This window comes from Muscardinus avellanarius (genome assembly GCF_963383645.1).
Source record: "Muscardinus avellanarius genome assembly, chromosome: 1".
NCBI classification, from domain to species: Eukaryota; Metazoa; Chordata; class Mammalia; order Rodentia; family Gliridae; genus Muscardinus; species Muscardinus avellanarius.
In genome coordinates this window covers 118,797,012-118,822,333 of record NC_137786.1, presented here as the reverse complement: position 1 = coordinate 118,822,333, position 25,322 = coordinate 118,797,012, and the positions used below count along the sequence as shown (strand labels likewise).

Here is a 25,322-nt window from a genome sequence, read left to right as displayed (position 1 = left end):
TCCCAAGCGCGGGGATTATAAGCGTGCGCCACCACAGTTACTTTTTTTATTTTTAAAAAATGACATTTACTTTTATTTATTTTTATTTAGATTTTACCGATGCAATATAATCATACATCATAGTAAAGAGAAGGCCTCACTAATAATAAATAGATGGGTGGATTGATAGATGACACTCTTCCTATTGCAGACTATATAGTTCAAGAGGTTATAAGTAGAATTTGTTCCAAAATAGAGCTGAAATGAATGTTGGTGACCTGCCACACTGGAAAGTCTCAAGTTACATTTAAAAAGACATTTGACTATATGCACCAGTATGTAGTCATTATGTCATAATGACAGAAACAAATGCAAATGAACCTTAAATTGCTTTCAGTAGTCAGACTGCAGTCACAATATTGATATAGATATTGGAAGTATAATATATATCGTGTAGTTTAAAGTATATAAGTGACCATGTTAGTACTAGTAAAACCAAGATGTTCAACATAAGAGAAAAGAGATACAAATATAAGTCAAAGTAGTAAAAATTCTCTAGTCTTAAATTGGAACAAGAGCCTGTCTTCATAACATATTTTTTCAAACAAAAAAAGAAAAAATATTTCTAGCTTTTTGTTAGAGAATATAAGGATAAAAGAAAACACAGCTCTACAGACCAGAATAGACTTTTTAATTGGAGTGAAGCCTGGAAGAGGCCTGACCTGGAGAGAGAGCCCAGGAGTCAGGAGCCCCTTTTATACAGACGAGGACGTTTTCTGGGGCATTAGTGGGAGTGAGGCAGCGTGTATTTCTCTGATTGATGAGTTTAACAGCAGGCCAGGGCAGGTACATTTATGTGGCTGGGTGCAGAGGAATGGTTAGGGGCATCTTCTGCCTTTGCAGAAGTCCTTTGTTCTCAGCCTTTTCCCACCAGGACTCCCAGTCAGACCTCACAGGGGCCACACTTTTTCCACTGAAAAGGCCTACAATCATTCCAGGAGCCATAAATCTCCTCAGTGCTCCCACGCTCCTTGGGGAAAATGGCTAATTCTAGATTTGGTCAAGAAATGTATAAGATAAACCAAGAATATTATATAATGGAAATCAAGGAAGATATCAAAAGTTGTTCCAGACTCTATTAAAGAGCCCCAAAGCCAATTCGTGTATACCCTTTGGGGACTTCCCCTTGCCAGAGATGTGACAATTTGACTATCAAGAAGAATAAAGATTATAACATAGAAAATAATTAAAATTCATAAATTTGTAATAGAACAAATTTGTCCATAACCTGAAATATGTTAATTACTTTAAAACTAGTGAGTTCAGAGCCCATCATGGTGGCGCACGCTTGTAACCCCAGCATTTGGGAGGCTGAGACCGGAGGATCCCGGTTTGCGAACAGCCTCAGCTACTTAAGTGAGGCCCTTTGCAATTCAGTGAGACCCTGTTTCAAAATAAAGAATAAAAAAACATAGGGCTGGGGGTGTCGTTCAGAAGTAGAATGTCCCTGGGTTTCATCCACAGTACCGCAAAAACAAAAAACAAACAAACAAACAAACAAAAAAACCTAGTGAGTTTAGTTGGGAGTGGTGGTACACACTTGTAATTCTAGTACTTGAGAGGCTGAGACAGGAGGATCGCAGATTCGAGGACAGCCTCAACAATGTAATAAGACTCTCATCGACCTAGCAAGATCCTGTTTCACAATAAAAATAAAATAGACTGGGTGTATAGCTCAGAGGTAGAATGCCCCTGGGTTCAATTCCCAGTGCCACAAAAAATAAATAAGTAAATAAAATAAAACGGGTGCGTTCATAAGATACTTTGAAAATGCACTGGTAACCAGCTCTTCCAGCTGAAATTAGAAATATGAAAAATCATGAAAATTAACTATGCATACAAGAAGATGCTCGGCATTTCTTGTTGCCTCTGTTTGGATGCGTCCCCCAAGTCCCATGGGGATTGGTTGAAGGTTGGGGATTAGCTAAGTGGTAGGTGCTTGCTTAGCGCGTGTGAGGCCCTAGGTTCAATCCCCAGCACCATATGAAAAAGCAAAACAAAACACTCATTTCCAGCCGGGCATGCTCCTGCATGCCTCTAATCCTGGTACTTCGGAAGCTGAGATAGGAGGATTTCAGGTTCAAGACCAGCCTCAGCAACTTAGCAAGACTGAGCAATCTAGCGAGACCTTGTTTCAAAACAAAAATAAAAAGGGTTGGGTGTGTAGTTCAGAGGTCAAACACCCCTGGGTTCAATCCCCAGTACCACACACACACACACACACACACACACACACACACACACACACACACGGGCTTGGTCACCAGCCTGGGGGCTTATTGGGAGGCAGTAAAATCTTTAGAAGTTAGATCATTGGAGTGTGACCACGAGGAGACACTGGAGCCCTGGCCTCCCTCTTTGCTTCTTGGCCTGTTCACATGACCAGGCTTCCTCCACCACGCACTCCTACCACGACTCACGGAGCTGCCACAGGCCCAAAGCAAGAGGGCCAAACAGCCCTGAAAGCGAAACTTCTATGAGCCCAGATGAGCTTTCCCTCTTTAAAAGTTGATTTATCATAGGAATTCACTACAACAATGGAACTCTAACACCCTCATCACAAGGGATATGCCAGTCAAAACCACAGGAGGAGCCAATTCACACTGACGAGGATGACTGATGTTTGAAAAAGGGCAGATCGCCGGGCGTGGTGGCGCACGCTTGTAATCCCCGCGCTTGGGAGGCGGAGACAGGAGGATCACGCAGGTTCCAAGCCAGCCGCGCTGGCGTAAGAGACCCTGTTTCTAAATTTTAAAAAGTGTAAAATAGGTCTGGGAGTATATCCCGGAAGAAGAAGGGTTTCCAGGAACCCCAGTACCACCAAAAAGAAGTTTAAAAAAATAAAATAAAAAAGGGCAGATTATAACTGGCTTTGGAATAGATGAGCAGAAATGGAAACCTTCATTCAGTGCTAGGGGAATATAAAAAGGATTCTATCATTTTGAAAAATAGTTTGGCACTTTTTCAAAAAGTTAAATACAGAGTTACTATGTGCTCCGCACTGCTCGTCTCCTAGGTACAAGAGAAATGAAAACATATATCTACCATAGAATTATAGAGGAATACTCATAGCAGCATTGTGCATCAGAGTCAAAAGTGAAAACCCAGCTGAACGTGGTGGTGCACACCTATAATCCCAGTACTTGGGAGGCTGACACTGGAGGATTATGGTTCGCGGACAGCCTCAGCTACTTAGTGAGACTTTCTAGTCTCTAGGTTCCACTCCCAGTACCACACACACAAAAAAAGGAAAACCCAAAATATCCATAAAATGTAACATGTGTGCACAGAGAAACATTTTTAGCAATAAAAAGGAATAAAGTAGCCAGGCGTGGTGGCCCATGCTTAATTCCCGCGCTTGGGAGGCTGAGACAGGAGGATCGCACAGGTTCGAAGCCAGCCTCAGCTACTTAGTGAGGCTCTCAGCAACTTAGTGAGACCCTGTTTCCAAATAAAGTATAAAATAGGTCTGGAAGAATAGCCCGGAGGTAGAAATCCTCTGAGTTCCACCCTCAGTACCACACAAAAAAAAAAAAAAAAAAGAAAGAAAAGAAATAAAGTGCTGAAATGTGACAACATAGATGGATTTTGAAAACTTCACGCTGAGAGCATATACCCACTATATGTATATTGTATATGTATATTGTACAATTTCATTTATATGAAGTGCCCCAGATGGGCAAATCCATAGAAACAGGAGTTAAGTTAGTGGTTGCCAGAGGCTGAGGGAAGTGGGGAATAAGGAGAGGCTGGAAATGGACACAGGCTTCCTTGGGGGAGAGAGTCTGGAATTAGTAGTGATGGTCGCACAACTCTGCAAACATGCTAGAAACCACACAACGGTGTTCTCTAAAGGGCGAATTGTGTGGCATGAGAATTATACCTAGGTAAAGCCATTATTTCTTAAATCACTTTGTAAAACTTGTTTGGATTTTGATTCCAACCAGCCATCCATAAAATGATGGGTAGTGGTAATCTGAGAAGTCTGAGCTCGAAGGGGTAAATGATATGTGACAGCCTGTAATCTGGTTTTAGACATGATGGTGTCACCTTTATTGAAAATGATCTCTTAAGGCAGGCCTGGTCGCACAAGCCTGTAATCCCAGTACTTGGGAGGCTAAGACAAAAGGATTACGGGCTCAAAATGAGTCTCTCCAATTTAGGGAGACTCTTAGCAATCTAGCAAGACCCTATTTCAAAATAAAAGTTTGAGAAAATAGGGCTAGGGGTGTAGCTCAGAGGTAGAATGCCCCTGGTTTAATCTTCGGTACCACAAAAATTAATTAATTAATTAAAAAATGCTCCCTTAGACATATATCCTAAGTACTAACCTGGGATTTCAGGTGTGCAGCACTGTGCTCAGTGTCATACAGGTAATTCTTTTAATTTTTTTATTCATTCATTCATTCTTTTTTTGTGTGGGTCTGGGGCATGGCACCCAGGGGCATTTGACCTCCGAGCTACACCCCCAGCCCTATTGTTTTTATTCTTTATTTTGAAACAGGGCCTCACTAAGTTGCAGAGGGTCTCACTAAGTAGCTGAGGCTGGCCGCGAACTGTGATCCTTCAGTCTCAGCCTCCCGAATGCTGGGATTACAAGTGTGCGCCACCACACCCGGCTTCATTCTTTTTTGATACTGAAGATTGAGCCCAGATTCCAGGTGTGTATCATCATGCCCAGTGTTGTACAGATAATTCATTCATTCATTCATTCATTTTTGGTACTAGAAATTGAACCCAGGGCATTCTATCTCCAAATTAAATCATTAGTCCATTTATAATATTTTTTATTTTGTGGTCCTGGGGATTGAACCTAGTGCATTCTACCTACCTCCAACCTACACCCCAGCCCTATCATTTATTCTTTATTTTGAAACAGGGTCTCATTAAGTTACAGAGGGCCTCACAGTTGCTGAGGCTGGTCTTGAAACTGTGATCCTTCAATCTCAGCCTCCCAAGTTCTGGGATTACAAGTGTGTGCCACCACGCCTGGCACCGTACAGGTAATTCCCATCACTACGGTGCAAGCAGACACATCGCTAGTCCTCGAATGTCTTGGAACCATAGACCAAGGGCCAGGAGCCTCGCACAGGGTTAGTTGAACCAGGCTTCACTACCACTTTGGACTGGATGATATCTGTTATGGTGGGACCAACCTCCCCTTTGCATCCCGGCCTCCACCCACTAAATGCCGAAGCTGGACAAGAATAAACGCCTCCAGATGTTGTCAAATGTCTCCCGGGGGACAAAACTGCCTCGGTTGAGAACTAGCCTACTCCAAGAACCCTGGGGACAATGGAGGGAATTTGTCTAAAATACTGCCTGCAGGAGATGATGCCGAGCTAGGTCTAAGGGACTGAGGAGTCACCAGACCTAGGAGGGAAATGGCGTAGAGGAAGAGGAAGAGCAGGGGAGGGAAACAGCAGGAGGTGAGTGGAGGGGGGTTTGCAGCAGGGAGTGAAGTCAGTGAGTGTCGCTAACTCGCGGACTTTTTGTTTTTGACTTGTTTTTCTGTCTTTGTGTCTTGGTTTGTTCAGGTTCAGCTGATAGTTCTGAACAGATAATATATGCAAAAGCACCCAGTGAATCCAAAGAAGTGCTATTCAAATGCAAATGATTCTTGTTACCATAACATCGCTGGAAACAGTGCACTTTACAGCTTGACTTTGTTTGCGAGCGCTTTATGATCTCGAGAATTCTGAAGGACAGAGCCCTACTCACTGCTTATTGAACCACTGTCTCTCAGCTTCAAACGCACTCATACACCCTGAAACCCAGGCAACCCTCAAACCTCCCTTCTCCTTGGCCCGCGGGCTCCTCCTGGGCTCTGCCAATAGGGGGCAGTAGAGGGGACCGCGAGGTTGGAGACAGGTGAGCAACAGCGACTTCCCTGTCTCCTGGTCGCCTTCCGGTCACTGTGACCATGTTCCTTCACCCCAGCAGCACAGTTTGTTCCAGTAGCAGCAACTGATTCCCGTTTCCCTAATACTGCCAGAACCACCTTCTTTAGAGCTTTTCAAAGACACCAGCTCCAGCAGTTTGGGGTCTCCTCCGCTTCCTCAGAGACCCAGACCCCAGCGCCGTGCGCCCTGCTCCAAGCATCCAAGTGTTAATCATTCTGATGTGGGATAGGAGATTTTTAAAAAAGACACAAAGGAGGCAGACAGGAAGAAGTCAAATATAAAAGAACCTGGTGCTGAAGTTCTTCAGCCTTTACTCCCCAAACCATTCTCTCCCCAATTCCTGGGAAATTTGTAGACCCTAGAATTAACCAAAACAAACAAATAAAAACAAAATAACACTACAATTGCTCTCTGCACGGTAAAGAAAACAAGTAAGATATCTTGAGAAACCTATAACTTAGGGGACTTTTCAGCTTATCTATTGATCAGGAATAGATAATCAGCCTGAAACCCCTGAGGATAAACAGATCACCAGAAACCGCCTGTGACCACCGGACTGAGATCACCTAGCGCCTTTCCATACTCACCCATCACCTGTAAAAGAGGAGCCATAAACTGGGTATGGCGCGCACCTGTAGTACCAGTACCAGCACTTGGGAGACTGAGAATGGAGGATTGCTGGTTCGAGGACAACCTCAGCAACACAGAGGGACTCAACAACCTGGCAAGACCTTGTTTCAAAACAAAAAAAAAGGACTAGGCGTATAGCTCAGGAAAATGAGAGAGAGAGAGAGAGAGAGAGAGAGAGAGAGAGAGAGAGAGAGAGAGAGAGAGGAGATCCATGAAACTCCAAAAGGTACCTCCCTCTTGAGATAATCCACATTCTCTCTTTTTTTTTGGGGGGGGGTGGTCTGGGGATGGAACCCAGGGGCATTCAACCTCCAAGCTACATACATCCCCTGCCCTATGTTTTTATTCTTTATTTTGAAACAGGGTCTCACTAAGTTGTGGAGGGCCTCACTAAGTAGCAGAGGCTGGCCACGAACCGCGATCCTCCAGTCTCAGCCTCCCAAATGCTGGAGTTACAAGCGTGCGCCACCATGCCCGGCTCACATTCTCTCTTAAATGTGTATTTCTTACTTCCCTAAATTAACCTCTGTCTCTGACTAGCACACTTCATTTCTTTACTCTTCTTTGAAACCTTTGATGATGATAAAATATACATATATAAATGTACATCTTCAGGAATTGTTATAAAATGAGCATTTATGTAACTACCAGGAAATACAATCCCAAGAGCACTCTGTCTGTGATCCCACCCTACCTGCCAGAACTGACCACAACCCTACTTGGCTCCTTTCTTCCCCGTGGGTTTCTTCACGAAGGGTACATCTGTTATAGCAGAGTTTGATTTAGTCTGCCTTTAATTTTAATATGCAAAATCATACAGTATGTATTTTTCTGGATTTTTGTTATTGTTCACGCTGTTATTTTAAGTTGCCTTCCTAGCTGGACGTGGTGGCTCGTGCTTGTAATCTCAGTACTTGGGAGGCTGACACAGGAGGATTGAAGGTTTCAAGTCAGTCTCAGCAATTTAGTGAGACCCTGTTTCCAAACAATAAAATAAAAGGGGCCGGGGATGTCACTTGGAGGTAGAATGCCCCTGGGTTGAATCCCCAGTAACACACACACACACACACACACACACACACACACACACACACACACAGCTTTCCTGTTGTATGAATCTCTACTTTTTTCATGTCCACTGCTGTGTAGTACACCAGTATATGTAATACCACAATTAAAAACCCATTCTCTTGGGATTTTTTGTTTGTTTGTTTGTTTGTTTTGTTTTGTTTTGTTGCAGGTCTGGGATGGAACCCAGAGGCATTTGACCTCCGAGCTACACCCCCTGCCCAATTTTTTATTTTTTATTTTGAAACCGGGTCTCACTGAGTTGCAGAGGGCCTCACTAAGTAGCTGAGGCTGTCCGTGAACCGCGATCCTCTGGTCTCAGCCTCCCAAATGCTGGGATTACAAGCGTGCGCCACCACGCCCGGCTTCATTCTCTTGTTGATGGACATTTCAGTCTCCTCCCCTTTGGATACATATAAACACACACTTCTTTAGGGTAAATATGCTATGCAATAGTGAAATGGCTGGGCCCTAAGGTAGCCACAGTCCGGGGAATGGCAAACCACCTTCCAAAGTGGGCGCACCAGTTTCCACTCTGCCAGCGGCTGCACAGGAGGCCTCCTGCCTGGTACCATCCCTGCACTTCACGTCCGTAACTTACGCCTGTCAGGTGAGTGGCACCGGGGGTGGTTTTAATTTTGCCTTTTCAGATTAAAAGTGAATTAAGTACCCTTTTCGTCAACAAAAGATATTTATTTATTGGCTATTTGAATACTTTTTCCTTCCTTTTTTTTTTTTTTTTCATGAAACCCAGGGACGTTCTACCTCCGAGTGACACCCCCAGCCCTATTTTTAGTCTTTTATATTTTTTATTTATTTTTTATTTATTTTATTTTTGAGGTACTGGGGGTGAAACCCAGGGGCATTCTACCTCTGAGCGACACCCCCAGCCCTTTTTGTCAGTCTTTTATTTATTTATTTATTTATTTATTTATTTATTTATTTATTTATTTGTGGTACTGGGATGAAACCCAGGGGCATTCTACCTCCGACCTACACCCCCAGCCCTATTTTTTATTCTTTATTTTGAAACAGGGTCTCACTGAGTGGCAGAGGGCCTCACTAGTAGCTGAGGCTGTCCTCGAACTGCGAGCCTCCTGTCTCAGCCTCCCAAATGCTGGGGTTACAAGCGTGTGCCACCACCCAGCTGGCTTCCTTTCTTTTTTCTGTAAAACACCTGTTCCTCTCGCGTCCTCTTCCACGGATGGGGTTCCCTTTCTTCTCCGTGTCGGAGTCCTGGTATCCTAGCAGGTGACGTGCGACAAGGCTCTCCCTCGGGCAGCTGGCCTCCCCAGGGCGCAGCCGGAGGCCAGGAGGCGGCGGGAGCCGAGGCGCGGGGTGGCCGCCGGGCAGGTGCGCTGGTGCGGGCGGCGGAGGGTGGGCGCGGGGCGGCGGGCGAGGACGCCTGGGGCGGGGAGGCGCCCGGCCCGGCCTGGCGGCCTGGAGTCGCGGCCGTGGCGTCGCGTCGCTTGGCAACCGCAGCTCCGCGGGCCTCGGGGGCCAGCCCGGCGGCGGCGCCGTCCCGGGGTCCTTGCCCGGTGGTCCTTGCAGGTGACCGCGAGCGGGCGGCTTCCACTCTCCACTCGGGAAGGCCAGGCGGGCGGCGGGCGAGCGGGGCTGGGGCCGCCTGGCCGCCGCCCCCTGTCCACCTGCAGCCCGGGCTCACCGGCCTCCTTGGCTCGGAAATTTCAGCCCTCACTGCTGCTCGCTGCGGGTCCTCGTCCAATCTGAAACATCCACTTGCTAGTTCTAGTTCTCTCAACTTGACTGCCTTCCTTTAGTAATCTGCTTTCATTTATTTTTCTTTTTTGCGGTACTGGGGATGGAGCCTGGGGGCATTCTACCTCCGAGCTACACCCCCTGCCCTATTTTTGAAACAGGGTCTCACTGAACTGCACAGGGCCTAAGTAGCTGAGGCCGTCCTCGAACTGCCATCCTCCTGTCTCAGCCTCCCAAATACTGGGATTACAAGCTTTCGCCACCACGGCCGGGTTAGCAGATCAGAAAAACCAGCCTTGGAGGTATCTGGCTTTGCTCTTTTGGTACTCTCAAATGCATTAACATGTTAACAGCAAAATTATTATCTTCTGTGGCTGTTCTTTCATTTTTATTTATTCCAAGAAATCCTAGACTCTCAGTAGAAATTGAAGGGGCTGATTTATATCTATGAAAAAGCAATTCAAAAATGAACAGTAACGATTAATTTAAGCTTATTCTTAAAGATTCCAAAAAACAGTAACTTAACTCCTTTAGTAAAACCTATGTTTATATAAACTTTTAGTTCACATGTGTTAGTTATTTGCTGTCTGTGCTGCTTTCTAAAAACACCCTGAGAAGCCAGGACTTGCTGATCAGTATTAAAATGCTATGGCAGAATTAAATACGTATTTTTTAAGTAAAAGACTTAATGCAGCAAGCCAGTTTGTAAAACGAGGCAACGATATGTTAGTGGCCACAGGGGAACTCGGCGCAGAACGATCACTCCATGTGTGTTTAAATGGGAGCCTCCTCTTTTGCTGTTATGTTTGCTAAGGTGCTTTCCCCAAGGACCTGCTGTTCCCTAGAAACCTCAGCAAGGAGGTCAACATGCTGAGTAGTCCCAAGAATAAGGTTTTGCTACTGAATTAAAATTAGGATTTGCCAAAAGAGCCCCAGCTGGCCAGCAAAACAAATGTTTGCAGTGATCTGTAATGATCAAGGTTTCTATTATGTGACTTACAGAAAAATAACTGGCCTAACGGTAGTGAAGTGTGACCTAAACCAAACTAGAAGTGCCAGCTCGAGATGAAAGGAAGCACAAATCCAGAAGCATCATCTCCTTCTAGTCCTGTGTGAACTCACAGCCCTCTTTCCATAGACGGTCTCCCGGGTCCTTGAGATCGCAGGGCTCGCTGGGAATCACTCTCTGGTCAGAGTGGAGGGACTCCAGCCAACTCCCCGCTGTGACTCAGGTCAGCCTCTCTCCCAGCTTCCCCCACCATCCCTTTCAGACAGGCGCCATCCAGCCTCTGTGGTCATGATGATGTTGTTGTTGAATACTAAGCTGACGCTGATCTCCATAAAATGTCCACCTAAATTATAGTCTTCTCTAGTAGCATCCAGGATATCAAAAAGCCTTTTCTAAATGCTGCAGCTGAGCTGGGCGTGGTGGCGCACGCTTGTAATCCCCGCGCTTGGGAGGCTGAGACAGGAAGATCGCACGGGTTCGAAGGCAGCCTCAGCTACTTAGTGAGGCTCTCAGCAACTTAGTGAGACCCTGTTTCCAAATTAAAAAAAAAAAAAAAAAAGCTCTGGGAGTATAGCCCGGTATAAAGCCTCTGGGTTTCACCCCCAGTACCACAATAAATAAACAAATAAATAAATAAATACTGCAGCTGGCCCAAATGGGTCCAGAAACAAAACCAGCTTACAGTTCCCACTATGGAAACCACACTCCTTTCTCTTTCATTTACTTTCCAGAACCTGTTTTTGGTTTGTTTGTTAGTTTTGTTTCAGTACTAGGGATTGAACCCAGGGGCATTCTACCTCCAACCTACAGCCCCAGCCGTAATTTTCATTCTTTATTTTTGAAACAGGGTCTCACCAAGTTGCGGACAGAGGGCCTCACTAAGTAGCTGAGGCCGGCCGAGAAACTGCCATCCTCCTGTTTTAGCCTCTCAAGAACTGGGATTACAAGCATGTGCCACCATGGCTGGCTTCTGAACCTGTTTTTACCTCCCATGAATACTGCTGAACAGGCATAAGTATATTGTGGCCCTGGGTGTTTGAAATAGGGCCAGCAGAGTACTGTCCGTAATTAACCATCAGCTTCTCCCTGGCCTGTCAGAGAGAGGAAGCTGCTCTCAAGCAACTGTTTGGTGTCCTTAATAAAACTGCATTCGATTACTCAGGCTGTGGATGAGCTCTAAATCAGATGGGTTTCTGTAGAGAGGAAAAACAATCGTTATTCCAATAGACTTTCCTCGTACACCAAAAGGGTGCATATAACATAATTATTCATATAACGAGGCACAAAAGGGTACATACAATATAATATAATATGAAAGGCTGCAGCCGGGCGTGGTGGCGCACGCTTGTAATCCCCGTGCTTGGGAGGCTGAGACAGGAGGATCACACAGGTTCGAAGCCAGCCTCAGCTACTTAGTGAGGCTCTCAGCAACTTAGTGAGACCCTGTTTCCAAATAAAGTATAAAATAGGTCTGGGAGTATAGCCCAGAGGTAGAAAGCCCCTGGGTTCCATCACAGTACTGAAACACACACACACACACACACACATATATAAAAGGCTGCAGATAATAGAACAAGGTTCTTTTACTCACTGAAATGTTTGGTAAACATTGGCATTGAGATTTCAGGAGTCACAGAGTAACAACTATAATTTTTTTTTTTTTAGGTAACGCTTTTGTGAGCCACAACTTTAAATATTGATCAACCGCTGCTAACAACAAGACCCTCCCTTGTTATTTTTTAAATTTTTCAAAATGAGTAAGAAGAGTAAACTGATTCCCAAGCTCTCCATTCATTCTCCTGTCCATCATACCAACTTAAATGCCCAGTTATTGGATCCACTCTCTAAGAAAGAAGACTTAAATCTGATTTCCAAAGACTCGTTGGAATCGGACTCAGAAGGCCTCACTCGAGAGGCGAAGGCCCAGGCTGCAGCAGAGGACCACACCCAGGACAGAGACATGGAGCCTGACAGCTTAGAGGAGGGCAGCTCTGAGCAGGACAGCGCCAGCGACACGGAAGAGAAAGCACACAGAAACACAGCTCAGGTGCCCAGCGAGGGAGAGCGCCTGGCCGGGGACCAAGGCATGAGTAACAGGTAAAGAATGGGCTTTAAAAAATAAAAATAAATAAAAATAAAAAGAATGGGCTTATACCCAATAGTAATATCAAATAATGACTGGCACCGTGGTATTAAATAATTACCCTCATTCCAAGCGAGGACAGGACAGGCTTTCCCAGTGAGCCCCTGTGATGTGTGGGAGACAGGTCTCCAAGGAGCTAAGGGTTCTAAAGTCTAGATTTGAACAGCAAGGCTCCAAGTCATGCGTGCGTGCGTGCGTGCGTGCGTGTTACTGAGGATGGAAGCCAGAGGCATTCTACCTCTGAGCTACTCCCCAACCCCATTTTATTGTTTCATTTTGAAAAAAGGTCTCTCTAAATTGCAGTGGACCTCACTATGTTGCTGAGGCTGACCACAAAACTATAATCCTTCTGCCTCTGCCACACAAGTAGTGGGAAATCAATTGTGCCACGCCCAGCCATTTCTTTCTTTAATTAAAAATCACGATACCATCCCCAGTACTGCAAAAAAAAAAAAAAAAAATTACAATAGAACTGGATGTGCTGGTGCATACCTGTAAACCTAGTATTTGGGAAGCTGAGACAGGAGGATCACAGGTTTGAGGACAGCCTCTGCAAGTAGTGAGACTCTCATCAACCAGAGACCCTGTTTCAAAATAAAAATAAAGTGAGGCTGGGGGTATAGCTTGGAGGTAGAATGTCCCTGGGCTCAATCCTCAGGACCACACACACACACACACACACACACACACACACACACACTGCAATAGGTATTAATAAGGTCATTTGCATTTCTTTCTCTGAGCTACTCCCCCAGCCCTTTTCACTTTTTATTTTGAAACAGGGTCTCAGAGTTGCTGAGGCTGGCCTCGAACCTGTGATCCTCCGGTCTCAGTCTCCCAGGTACTGGAATTACAGGCTCGTGGCTCATTTGGATTCTTACTCTCTTATTTGTTATACGTATTCCAAGAGTCTGCTACAACCTCGCCTTAGAGAAATCCCAGAAAACGTAGTATAGGAAAATGTGTAACTTGGAGTCCGGCGACCTTAATTTGGTCCAAGCGCTGCTGGTTGGTGTCAAACTTGGAATAAGCCACTTAATTCTTTCAGCTCACTTTTTCTCATCTGTTAAGTGATCTAGCCTGCCTACCTCACAGGATTGCTATGGATGGCCAGTAAAAACAAATAGTTGGGGTGAGAATCCTATCGAGTTTGTAGGGATCTACTTCCCAGGGCTTGTAGGATCATTAGAGATTTAGTTCAATAACCAGTACTTATGGGAGTTAACATTACTCCATAAGCTATCAAAAAATATAAGGGGCCAGGCGTGGTGGCGCACACTTGTAATCCCCGCACATGGGAGGCGGAGACAGGAGGATCGCACAGGTTCGAAGCCAGCCTCGCTGACTTAAGAGACCCTGTTTCCAAATAAAAATATAAAATAGGTCTGGGAGTGTAGCTCGGAGGTAGAAGGGTTTCCAGGAACCACAGTACCACTAATATATATATATATATATCATACAGTGATAGCACTCCATTTTAATGGTTCATGAAATGATATGATCAGAGTTCAGAAGTTAAAAACTATTCATGAGAAAGGGTTTAGCATGGTAGAGAAGGACAAGGTCTAAAGCAGGCTGCGTGCGTTCAGTACTGATTCTGTGTTCAGTACTAACTCCATCACCTTGGCCAAGCCCAGTGACTAACTCTTTATAAATTATATTATAAATTATATTGTATGCATTTTTTAAAATTAGAGTTCAGCTGGGTTAAGGAAGGTTTATTGAAAGGCCTAGAACTTGGGCAGGGTTTTGAAGTCAAGATTTGGATATTAGATCAGCATTAGAATGACATGTTTGTGGCGCACTGGGAAATCCAGTTGGATTGCAAAGAATTTGTTCACGTGGAGGAGAAATTGTTTGAGTGGGAGCCTGATTATAGGGGCCTTGAGAAAGGCCCTTCAGTCGTGGACGACAGACTTACGGGTCATTGAGCATAACCACCCCACACCTCGGAACTCCAGGATTTGTCCGAGGGATGGTCCTGCGGGGGCGGGATTGGAGCCAGCCCCAGGGCCTTTGCTTCCTTTCCACTTCCCCTCCTTCCTCTTTTACTGGGGATATCAAGTTAAGTACTCTTGTATGCATCTTAGGATGTCTCAGAATACAGTAGAAAGGATAGGTGCTGTCCCAGAGGTGCTAAGTACGGGTGGAGGAGCAGCGTGGTTTGGGCTGGACTGGGTCCGCCAGAGGGACCGAGGGTCCTTGGGGAGGCAGTGGACGAAGCAGTGTTTACGGAAGTCGTTCTCAAGCTGCTGGAGACTAAGTGGGCAAACAGACTCCCGGACGGGAGCACCGGCGTCAGCGCCGCTGCCCAAAGCCTCTCTGTGGCCCTCACTTCGCACTGCAATCTTGTGATGAAAGTGCTGCTACCCCCATTTTACAGAGATGAAAAATGAGGCTAAAAGAGATGAAACAACTCATCTAAGTCATAGTGCTCTGAGAGGATTGTGTTATCTTTTTTTTTTTTTTTTTTTGTGGTACTGGGGTTCCTGGAAGCCCTTCTACCTCCAGGCTTCACTCCCAGACCTATTTTTATATTTTTGAAACAGGCTCTCTTAAACCATCGCAGCTGGCTATGAACCTACGCTATCCTCCTGTCTCCACCTCCCAAGCGCAGGGTTTACAAGCGTGCGCCACCACGCCCTGCTGTGTTGTTATCATTTAATGTCAGGTTTTTTATAATTAGGAAAAATTCTGGCCTACAGAAAAGTTCGGGGGAAAAGACTGTATGACCCTGATCGCCATATTTGTTTCAGGTTGTTTAAGCCATAAAATACTACAGATACATTTTCTTTAGTCCTTCTCAAGCCCATTCACCAATCTCCTCCTCAAAGGTAACCAAAAGCCAGGCATGGTGGTGCATGCCTGTAATTCCAGTAGTTTGGGAGGCTGAGACAGGAGGATTGCAGGTTTGAAGACAGCTGTAGCAATTTAGTGAGGTCCTCGGCCACTTAGCAAGACCCTGTTTCCAACTAAAAATTAAAATGAGGCTGGGGGTGTGGATCAGTGGTAGATTTCCCCTGGGTTTAATGCCCAGTAAAACACACACACACGCACTCACGCACGCACGCACGCACGAGCACATGCATGCATGATAACCAAAAATCTACTCACGTGGGTTTGCACATTTCTCAGCAACCTTTTATTCATTTCTTCCACAGGTAAATCTATAATTGGCAGGTGTGTGTGTTTTGTCCAGTCAACATCATTTTCATGACATTTTATTGTTCTGCATTTTTTGTATGTGTGTTTGTGTGCGCGGATCTGGGGATGGAACCCAGGGGCATTCAATGTCCGAGCTAAACCCCCTGCCCTATTTTTTGTTGTTGTTCTTTATTTTGAAACCGGGTCTCACTGAGTTGCAAAGGGCCTCACTAAGTAACTGTGATCCTCCGGTCTCAGCCTCCCGGGTGCTGGGATTACAAGCGTGGCCACCACACCCGGCATTGTTCTGCTTTTGAATCACACCTTGAGGTCCTTCATGCTCTGACTTCTCTGCTCCAGGGACACACAGCTCACCTGTTTCCCTAGTGACGAATGTCAAGGCCGTTCCCATTCTCCTGATTTCCCACAATGCTCCATGCACCTCCTTCTACACCTCCTTAGGTAGACGTGTGAGAATTTCTTTAAGTGGTATGCATCAGGAGTGAAACTGCTGGCTTATTGGATAATAAACATCTTCCACTTTACCCAGTGTACCTGCAAGTCCTCACAATTATCTAGGGCTTTTTTTTTATTATCTTACATTCAGTCAGGTTATAAAATTGCATCTTCTTATAGATTTAAACTACTTTTCCCTGAAGACACGTGAGAATGCTTTTAGCCCAAGGAGATCAAGTTAGACATACTCTTTAATGACTGGTTGATTTAACTATCACAAGTGTCAAGTCTCTTTCTGACATAGCTTTACCTCATGCTACCTAGTATTCTAATATCGAGAGGCATCATGGTATTATCACCCAGTCACCCAGGGGTGGACATTGGGATGCTCCTGGGTTTTTTGTTGTTTTCTTGTGATACTTGGGATTGAACCCAGGAACATACTACCTTCAAGCTACATCCCCAGCTCTTTCCATTTTTGTTTTGAAAGAGTCTCGCTAGGTTGCGAGAGATCTCACTCAGTTGCTGAGGCTGGCCTCGTATCTGTGGTCATCCTGTCTCAGCCTCCCCAAAACATGCCCAGCTGCTGTGTTTTCATTGAAAAATACATGGAAATATCGACAGAGCTTATTGATGGCTTAGAAATGGAGACTGAAGAAACAACAGATGCCACAGATGAGGTGTAATGAGAATAGCTAGCATTTATAGCTATACATGCACCTCCCACACACACTAAAGAAATGCGCTGTCGTACTCAGTCCTGATGGCAGCCTGACAAGTAGGCACTGGACTGGTCTCAGCCTGAAGGTGTGCATGGGCACCAGGAGGTTATGTTACCCCCCCCACCATCTGTCTAATCAGTGCTGGAGCAAAAGCTCAGGCAGTCTCACTACATATTTTACCCTGACTCTAACCTAGGAGATTCATAAGTCTCCTCCGTAGTAAATTGTAGTGGTTTTATTTACAGAAATGAGGCATCAGAAAGGAAAAATTGTTTGCTTTATACAAAGTGTCCTTGTCTGTACTTCTAAGATAAAAAAAAAAAAAGCCAAGGCAAGACTCCATTAAGTGACCTTATTCCTCAATTGTGGAGTTTTTCCTTCTTTTTCCAGTGTAGAGGGACCTGGTTTTAACCCTTTGTTTGTTTGTTTGTTTGTTTGTTTTTACCAAAGGGCAACTTAAATTCCACTTAATGCATTTTAAGTCATAAAGAATCATGCTTACAAAACTAAAACCAAAATTAAGATTAGATTCTTGGTCTTCTGAATCAGAGTCTTAAATAAAATGCGATTTTCCTTAGACTGACTTGCCTTGGAAATATTGAATGACAGGCTATCACCACAGGGCGGGGTTAGGACGGGTTACAGCTGGGTCATCAGTAATGTGCAGAGCTTTGTTCATTCCACTTCTGCTATAGAGAAAAACAAATAATGCTTCAAAAAGATTATTCAGGTGTGATTTAGTCATTGATCCCTTTCTCTGCATCACATTAGCCTTAAAAACCTTTCCTATGTGTATTGCTGATCATTTGATTAGTTATGAGCTATGATATAGACAAATGCATTGATCTTAGATTCTCAGTATGAAATTCAAGTAGATTTTCATTTCTGTGAGGCAGATGGCATTCTGGGAATTGTAGTTTAAAAAATCAAAGCTTTGCTTTAACCCAAAGCAGATCTCTTTCTTCCTTTTTTTTTTTTTTTTTTTTATAAGCAACAATTTTAAAAGCCGCCTGACAAATCACTTAGCCCTACCTACTCTCGTGTTCTGATGCTCCGAGAGCCTCCTCGGAGCAATTACTCCCTTGTATCTCACCAGAATCAAGCAATAGCCCCAGGTATGGATTAGAAAAAACCTTTTACTTAATAGAAATTGGAGCAATATTGACTGTAGCGAATGAATCAAGAGTGGAGAGAGGATCTTTATGTGACAGTCCTTAAGCCCCACTCCAGAATGAACCTCAGGACACTCGGCACTCTCGAAGAAAGAGATCAATGTAATGCCTGGAGCATTAGAAGTAACCTCTGAAGTCCCGGAGCCTTCTGACACCACACACACACACACACACACACACACACACACACACACACACACACAAAACACGGTTATATATATTACTTATTTGTATTTATATAAGTATATATGACTATATATTTACTTATATTTATACTTACATGCATTTTATTTATTTATTTATTTATTTATTTATTTATTTATTTATGGTAGTACTGGGGTTCCTGGAAGCCCTTCTACCTCTGGACTACACTCCCAGACCTATTTTTACATTTTTATTTGGAAACAGGGTCTCCTAAGCCAGCGCGCTTACATGCATTTTAAATGAGGGCTGGGGGTGTATGTTAGTGGTAGAGTGCTTGGTGAGCATGTGTGAGGCCCCGGGTTCAATCTCCCATACCACAAAAATAAACAAATAGTAAAAATCAGAAAGCCGCAACTCAGTACCCAGTCTATGTAAGGACTATTTAGTAGGACTTGCTTACACAAATATTTATGATTACTACTCCTATAGAAATATTTGCTTTACATATTATGTATATATATATATATATATATATATATATATATATATATGTCTCATTCTTACAAGAGCCCCTGAGATAGGCTTTATTTATTCATTCCCTTGTTTATTTCTGTGGTGCTGGGGATTGAACCCAGAGCCTTGGGTATACAAGGTATATACCTTACCACCGAGCTATACACCCAGCCCCAAGGCATTATTAGCCCATTTGCAGATAAAGAACCCAGGCTCTAAGACTCTGCCGGTATATGTGGTTGCTAAGTAGCAGAACTAGACATTAAATTGAATGCTCTCCTACCTCCAAAGCCCAAGTCTCTACTTATGAGCATCTGAATAGCTAATCACAGATTGAGCGGATAAATTTATAGACAGCACAACTGCAGTATGGACTAGAGTGGGGCAGAGGAAACAGGCATGTAAAATTATAAATTTTAGTAATGACATGAAACATTTTAAAGGACACTGTGTCCTCAGAATAGCTCCACTTAATTGCATTTTTCCTTGGGCCGTGGAGTCATAGTAACCTTTAACTCCAGCCCCTCCCCTGGGAAACAGGCTCACTTCTACTCTGCGATTTCCTTTTACATCACCTGGGACCCACATCATCCACAAAAGGGCCACATCCTGTCCAAAGAGCCTCCTGTGCTAGAAAAGCATGGGAGGCAGATAGGCTGGAGGAGGAATTATTAGTTAAATCGAATGCTCAGATTGTCAGGACGGAGAAAAGGGACTCAATAGTTGACATTTTTACTGTGTTGTGGTATGGATTTATTTTTCTTTCAAATCTTTTCTTCCTTCCTTGCTTTCTTTCTTTTCTCTTGGCAGTACTTGGGACATTCTACCCCCAAGCTACACCCTCAGCACTATTTTTTATTCCTTATTTTGAAACAAGGTCTCACCGAGTTGCAGAGGGCCCCACTAAGTAGCTGAGGCCGGCCAGGAACTGCGATCCTCCTGTCTCAGCCTCCCAAGTACTGGGATTACAAGCGTGTGCCATCATGCTTAGTGCTCTTCCAAATCATTTAAAGTGTGTTGTTTCTGAGCAGTAATGCAGGAATCAGGAGAAATAGTAAATGAAGAGTTGTACAGCCTGAAGTGCAGAACTGGATAACCAAAGCAGATAATGGTGGGCAAAGGAAGCTCTGGTGAAGACCCAAATCAGTATCTTCATTTTTTCCACCAAAGTTCTCAAGCTGTTTCATAGAAGTTTTTGAAATATGTAAGCTGAGGCTAGACTACTTACGGGTACTGTAGATTTTCCCCTCCACTGGTTGGAAATGTAAAGACATTTGAGGCTGGTTCTAATGTTCTAGAATTATCGAGAACATTTCAGAAGCCTCTAAGTCGCCTTTGGTTGGCCAACCTCTTCAAATACATCATACTATATACCACGTTCCAGAAGTTTCCACTCAGTATCCAGGGAATAGCTAATAGCATACTGGTGGTTTCGGATCATGTGGAAGTAGTTTCATCAGACAAGTGACTTTTGTCATAAGCATTCGTTATTTCTGCTTTATTTCCATTCATTTTCTCACAAATTGTACCTTAGTTAAACCGAAGGCCCGGCACTGTGCCATCCGGACAGCTGAGCCGTCACAGAAGGAAGCTTGGCTGTGCGTGAGCACGGATCCTGCCTGTTACAGGCACAGTCTTTGCCAGAAATGCTAACACTATGTTTGCTCCTGGGGTGTGTCGCCCCGAGAGACAATCGCTAGTTCCTTTCTCATTTACGTCAAAATCGGGATGTATTCTTGTGTTAAAATAAGTAGTCAGAAACCTCACAAAGAGCTGGTGGCAAGCTGGGCATGGTGGCACAGGCTTGTAATCCCAGCATTTGGGAGCCTGACACAGGAGGACCATGGTTTGAGGACAGCACCCAGCTACTTAGTGAGGCCCTTTGCAACAGTGAGACCATTTCAAAATAAAGTATTAAAATGGTCTTTAAAAAAAAAAGAATAAAAAATAAAGAATAAAAAATAGGGCTGGGGGTGTAGCTCAGAGGAAGAATACCCCTGGGTTCCATCCCTAGTATCACACACACACAAAAAAAAACCTTACAAATTATAATTTAAATTTATCACCTACAATCTTGTGAGTTAACCTAGAGGATCAAGAAAATTTTAACCAAGTTACTAAAGAGATGGTTTAATATCTGACCTTTACATCTTCATTTATTTCCATCTCTGACAAATTTGAAAATATATAGCGTTTTGATTAGTATAATTTTGTAATATATAGAATCTAAATTAAATTATTTTTCCCAATACTTATTAAAATCAGAAAGTTTTACAGGAAAGGCCCAATTTAACTAGTAAAATAATGGATTCTTTGAGCATTTAGGGCTGGGATAGGTCAGCCAGTTCCCCTCTTGTACAGAGGAGGAACCTGAGGCCTACAGGGGTCAAGAAACTCGCCCAAATTCAACTGCTAAGCAGCGGCAAGCCTGGACTGGAACACCAGTGTTGGCCATCGTCTCTCCCATGACATTACAGCTCACTTCCAGTGCTGTTAATCTGAAAGTTCATATATAAAAAACTCTAGGGATGTGTGAGCACCTGGAGATTGTATAAACCGAAGTCTCTACCTTCTTAGCCATTGCTCAGAGAATGAAAGGCAGAGCCACACCTTCATCTGCTGTTAGCAACATAAATTCTCACTGGGTGAGAAGAATTACAGTCCTAAACCCTGGCACTCCCCATGTGAAGATACAGTCTTGGGTTCATATCACAATTAACAATCTTTAATTAATTTATTTATATTTATTTTTCAGTACTGGGGATGGAACCCAGGGGCATTCTACCTCCAAGCTACACCCCCAGCCCTATTTTTTTTTTAATTCTTTATTTTGAAATAGGATCTCACTGTTTCAAGGGCCTCACTAAGTAGTAGCTGAGGCCGTCTGCGAACCACGATCCTCACTGAGTTGCAAAGGGCCTCACTAAATAGCTGAGGCTGTCTGCAAACCGCCATCCTCCAGTCTCAGCCTCCCAAATGCTGGGTTTACAAGCGTGTGCCACCATGCCCAGCTTCACAGAATGTTCTTGAATCAAAACTGGTACTAATCTTTTTCAGTCACAGGTTTGTTGTCAAAGAAAAAGAAATATTTTGGCAGGGAATTATTCAAATTATATAATTGCTATAAACAAAATTCACTAACAAGTCAGCCCCTCACTTTAGTGTATTTCTGTGGACAGTCTTGGCCTTTGGTTCATTAAGTCATCATTTTTTTCATGTTTAATATTGGCGGGGTGTGGTGGTGCGCTCTTGTAGTCCTAGTACTTGGGAGGCTGAGACAGGAGGATTTCAGGTTCAAAGCGAGACTCAGCAATTAGTGAAGCTGTCAGCAAATTAGGGAGACCCTGTTTTCAAATGGCAAATAAAATAGGGCTGAGGTATAGCTCAGAAGTAGGATGTCTCTGGGTTCAACCCCTAGCACCACACACATACAAAAAAAAGGCATAAAAAGAAGTTTAATAGTTACCAAAATAAGTGCCTTCATTAAGAGATTTTCTGGGTTATAAATAACCTCCATGAAGCATTTTGGTATACTTGTGGAACCATTTTATTCTTGCTTGCAAAAGTGGAACTGGGGGTGTAGCTCAGTAATAGCATGTTCAAGTCCCTGGGTGTGATCCTTAGCACCAGAAAATAAAAGAATGAAAATAAGAAAAGAAAGAAAGGAGAAAAGGAACTTAAGTACTTACAAAATAAAATTTTAATCTTTTGGATTCTTTCTTATTTATTTATTTATTTATTTTGCAGTAATGGGGATAAAACCCAGGGATATTCTAACTTTGAGCTATACCCCCCAGCCCTATTTTTTATTCTTTATTTTGAAACAGGGACTCACTGAGTTGCAAGGGCCTCACTAATAGGTTTGAGGCTGTCCTCAAACCGTGATCCTCCTGTCTCAGCCTCCTGAATGCTAGGATTACAAGCGTGTGCCACCAAGCCCTACTTATTTCATTTTATTTAGTGAAAAGTCATTGATAAGAAGATTAAGTCGAGCATAGAATTCAGAAATTCTTGGAAACAATTGTCAGTTTTGTAGTTCTCTGAAGAAGCATTAAAAACTTTACACTTAACCAAAAATTGAATTTGCTGTTCATATGCATAAAAGATTTAATGGCATATAAATTGGGAATAATTGTTGTGTTTAAAAGGATTAAATTAAACCTAAATCAATAATAACATGTGCAGTTTCAATTTAACTGCCTCCTTAATATAAAGTGGCAAATAAATAACAGCTAAATGATTAATAGCAAGGCTTTTATTCACCTCCTCGACAGGCAAAGCGGCCAGTTATTAGTTATTGAATATTTTATTGTGAGTGCAAAGGATGTTAATTGTGCTAGAAACATGCACTAATTTTAGTAATTTTTTGATTGAATACAAAACTGAATAGAAGCTCTTCATTAAATGGAGACTTGATTTTATTTTGTTTGAAGTTATCACAGTGAATACTCAAATATGGTCCATTAAAGCCAGCAAATACCCTGGCAGATACATGTGAGACTGCCCCAAGCCCCTTCTTCTCTGCCTCCGTTTCTAACTGGGGCCTCTGAAGAGGAGACCCTGCATCTGTTGTCTGCGCATAACAAAAGAGTTGTGTATTCATTGTCTGCTAACCTTTCCAAGGCTGAGGGGAAAAGAGGTGCGTGCTTTGTGCGCGCATGATTACTAACGAAAGGGCCCTTCACACTCATTTGTCCCCGTGTGTTGACCTGGACCACAAAACGCAATTGAGCTTCTTAGAGCGCAAGCCTGACACAATGGGGTTCTTTAGTATCATGTTGTATTTCAACCATTAGATTTGTTTCTTCCGTGAACCATTTCAGCTTTCCATGCTGATAATTTTGCAAAACATAACCTCCCATTTTTTTTCCAACATAGGTTTTCCATCTAGAAAGGGTGAAGGGGGTGTTTTAAGATAGTCGCTACAGAGCAGACGGTGTGACATAATTGAAGCGTTTGTACAAGCCACGCTTGTAAGTGCTATCTGTGCGTATGTACATTTCTAGGGTTTCACTTCAAACAGTCAGTTCAAAAATATTTTTCTCAGCCAAGGCAATTCGTCTTTTCTGATTTGTTTCCTCCCTCCAGGTTCCCCATAAAACATCAGTCTTCTGTAGCGTGTGACAGTACTTCTAATATGCATTTAAGAAAGAAAGAAAATCAGTTGGGGCTAGAAACTATACCTTTTTTGGAAGGTCTAAAATAATTTAGTTTTCTCAGTTTTGTCTTCCTCGTCATCTTGCGGTAGTTAAGACACTTGATTGTGTGAAACATTCCTCAATCCCATTTTCTAAATTTTGATTCAAACATTCTCTACAGTGCCTAAGTCATGGCTGACAACTGGATTTTTATCTTTTCGGTACTAGGGATGGAACCCGGGAATTCTACCTTTGAGCCACAACCCCAGCCCTATTTTTTATTCTTTATTTTGAACAGTGTCTCACTGAATTTCAAAGTGCCTCACAAGTAGGAGCTGAGGCTGTCCGCGAACCCCGATCCTTCCTGTCTCAGCCTCCCAAATGCTGGGATTACAAGTGTGTGCCACCACGCCTGGCCGTGACAACTGGATTTTTAAAGATGGGCGTTAATTCTTTTAGGCCACTGGGGTCCTGCCTAGGGCATCATAAGACAGCTTCGTGCCCTGGAAATACCATACGCCCTGGGGAGAGAAGAATCGCTTGAGATCCATCGGCAGAAAAGATTATACACAACAGCATCACATCATGGAGACTGGATGCAGGAACAGCGGTGAAGCGTGACAGAGCTCACTGGCTTCTATCACGGCGCCTACCGAATCCTGACTCTGCCAGGCATGGAAGTTAAATCCCTTGCCCACGTTCACATGGCAACTAGTGGCACCAGGAATTTAGGGCAGGCGGTGTGATTCCAGGACACTTGTCTTTGAAAACTCTGCTGTACCGTTTTCAGAACCAGAACCACTCCATGCGATTGTTTAGAGAAACAAAGTACCACTGTTACTATGGGCAACTGAGGAAGGGCTTAGCCACGCCATGCCTGTAGACACTGTGCCTTTATTGGCCAATGCTGGTTAAATGCGATGACTAGTCCGAGTGCAGCCATGAAAATCAGGGAATCCATTTCCTTCAGCCATTGAAAACGACTGTCAGGCCGGGCGTGGTGGCGCACCCTTGTAATCCCCACGCGTGGGAGGTGGAGACAGGAGGATCGCGCAGGTTCGAAGCCAGCTGCGTTGGCTTAAGAGACCCTGTTTCCAAATAAAAATATAAAATAGGTCTGGGAGTGTAGCCCGGAGGTAGAAGGGCTTCCAGGAACCCCAGTACCACCAAAAAAAAAAAAAAAAAAGAAAGAAAAAGAAAACGACTGTCAGTCAGATTTCTGTCTCCATGACAAAATACCTGAGAAAAACAAATTCTAAGGAAGAAAAGTCTGTTTGGGCTCATGTTTTCCGAGTCCTTAGTCTGTGGCCACTTAGCCCCATTACTTTGGGCCTGTGACAGAACAATACATCACGGCAGGATCCTGTGGTGGAGGAGGCCTGAGCATCTCATGGCAGCCAGGGAACAGAAGAGAGAGAGAGGGAGGAAGAGGCCAGGATCCCCATAGCCCCTCCTAGGGCACACCCTCAAGTGATCTTTCTCCTCCTCGGCCCACCTCCTAAAGGTTCTGCCATCCCCAGTA

The 25,322-nt window shown here is 43.8% G+C and overlaps 1 protein-coding gene across 1 annotated transcript in view; it reads left to right on the top strand.

The window, feature by feature from the left end:
• Positions 1 to 12,121: 12,121 nt before the first annotated feature.
• Positions 12,122 to 25,322, top strand: part of JHY (junctional cadherin complex regulator) — a gene marked incomplete at both ends in the record, with an annotated part of 62,949 nt that continues 49,748 nt past the window's right edge. The window contains one exon of the mRNA XM_080715489.1: positions 12,122 to 12,465. Coding sequence (XP_080571615.1) covers positions 12,122 to 12,465 — 344 coding nt within the window. The remainder of the gene's footprint in view (positions 12,466 to 25,322) is intronic.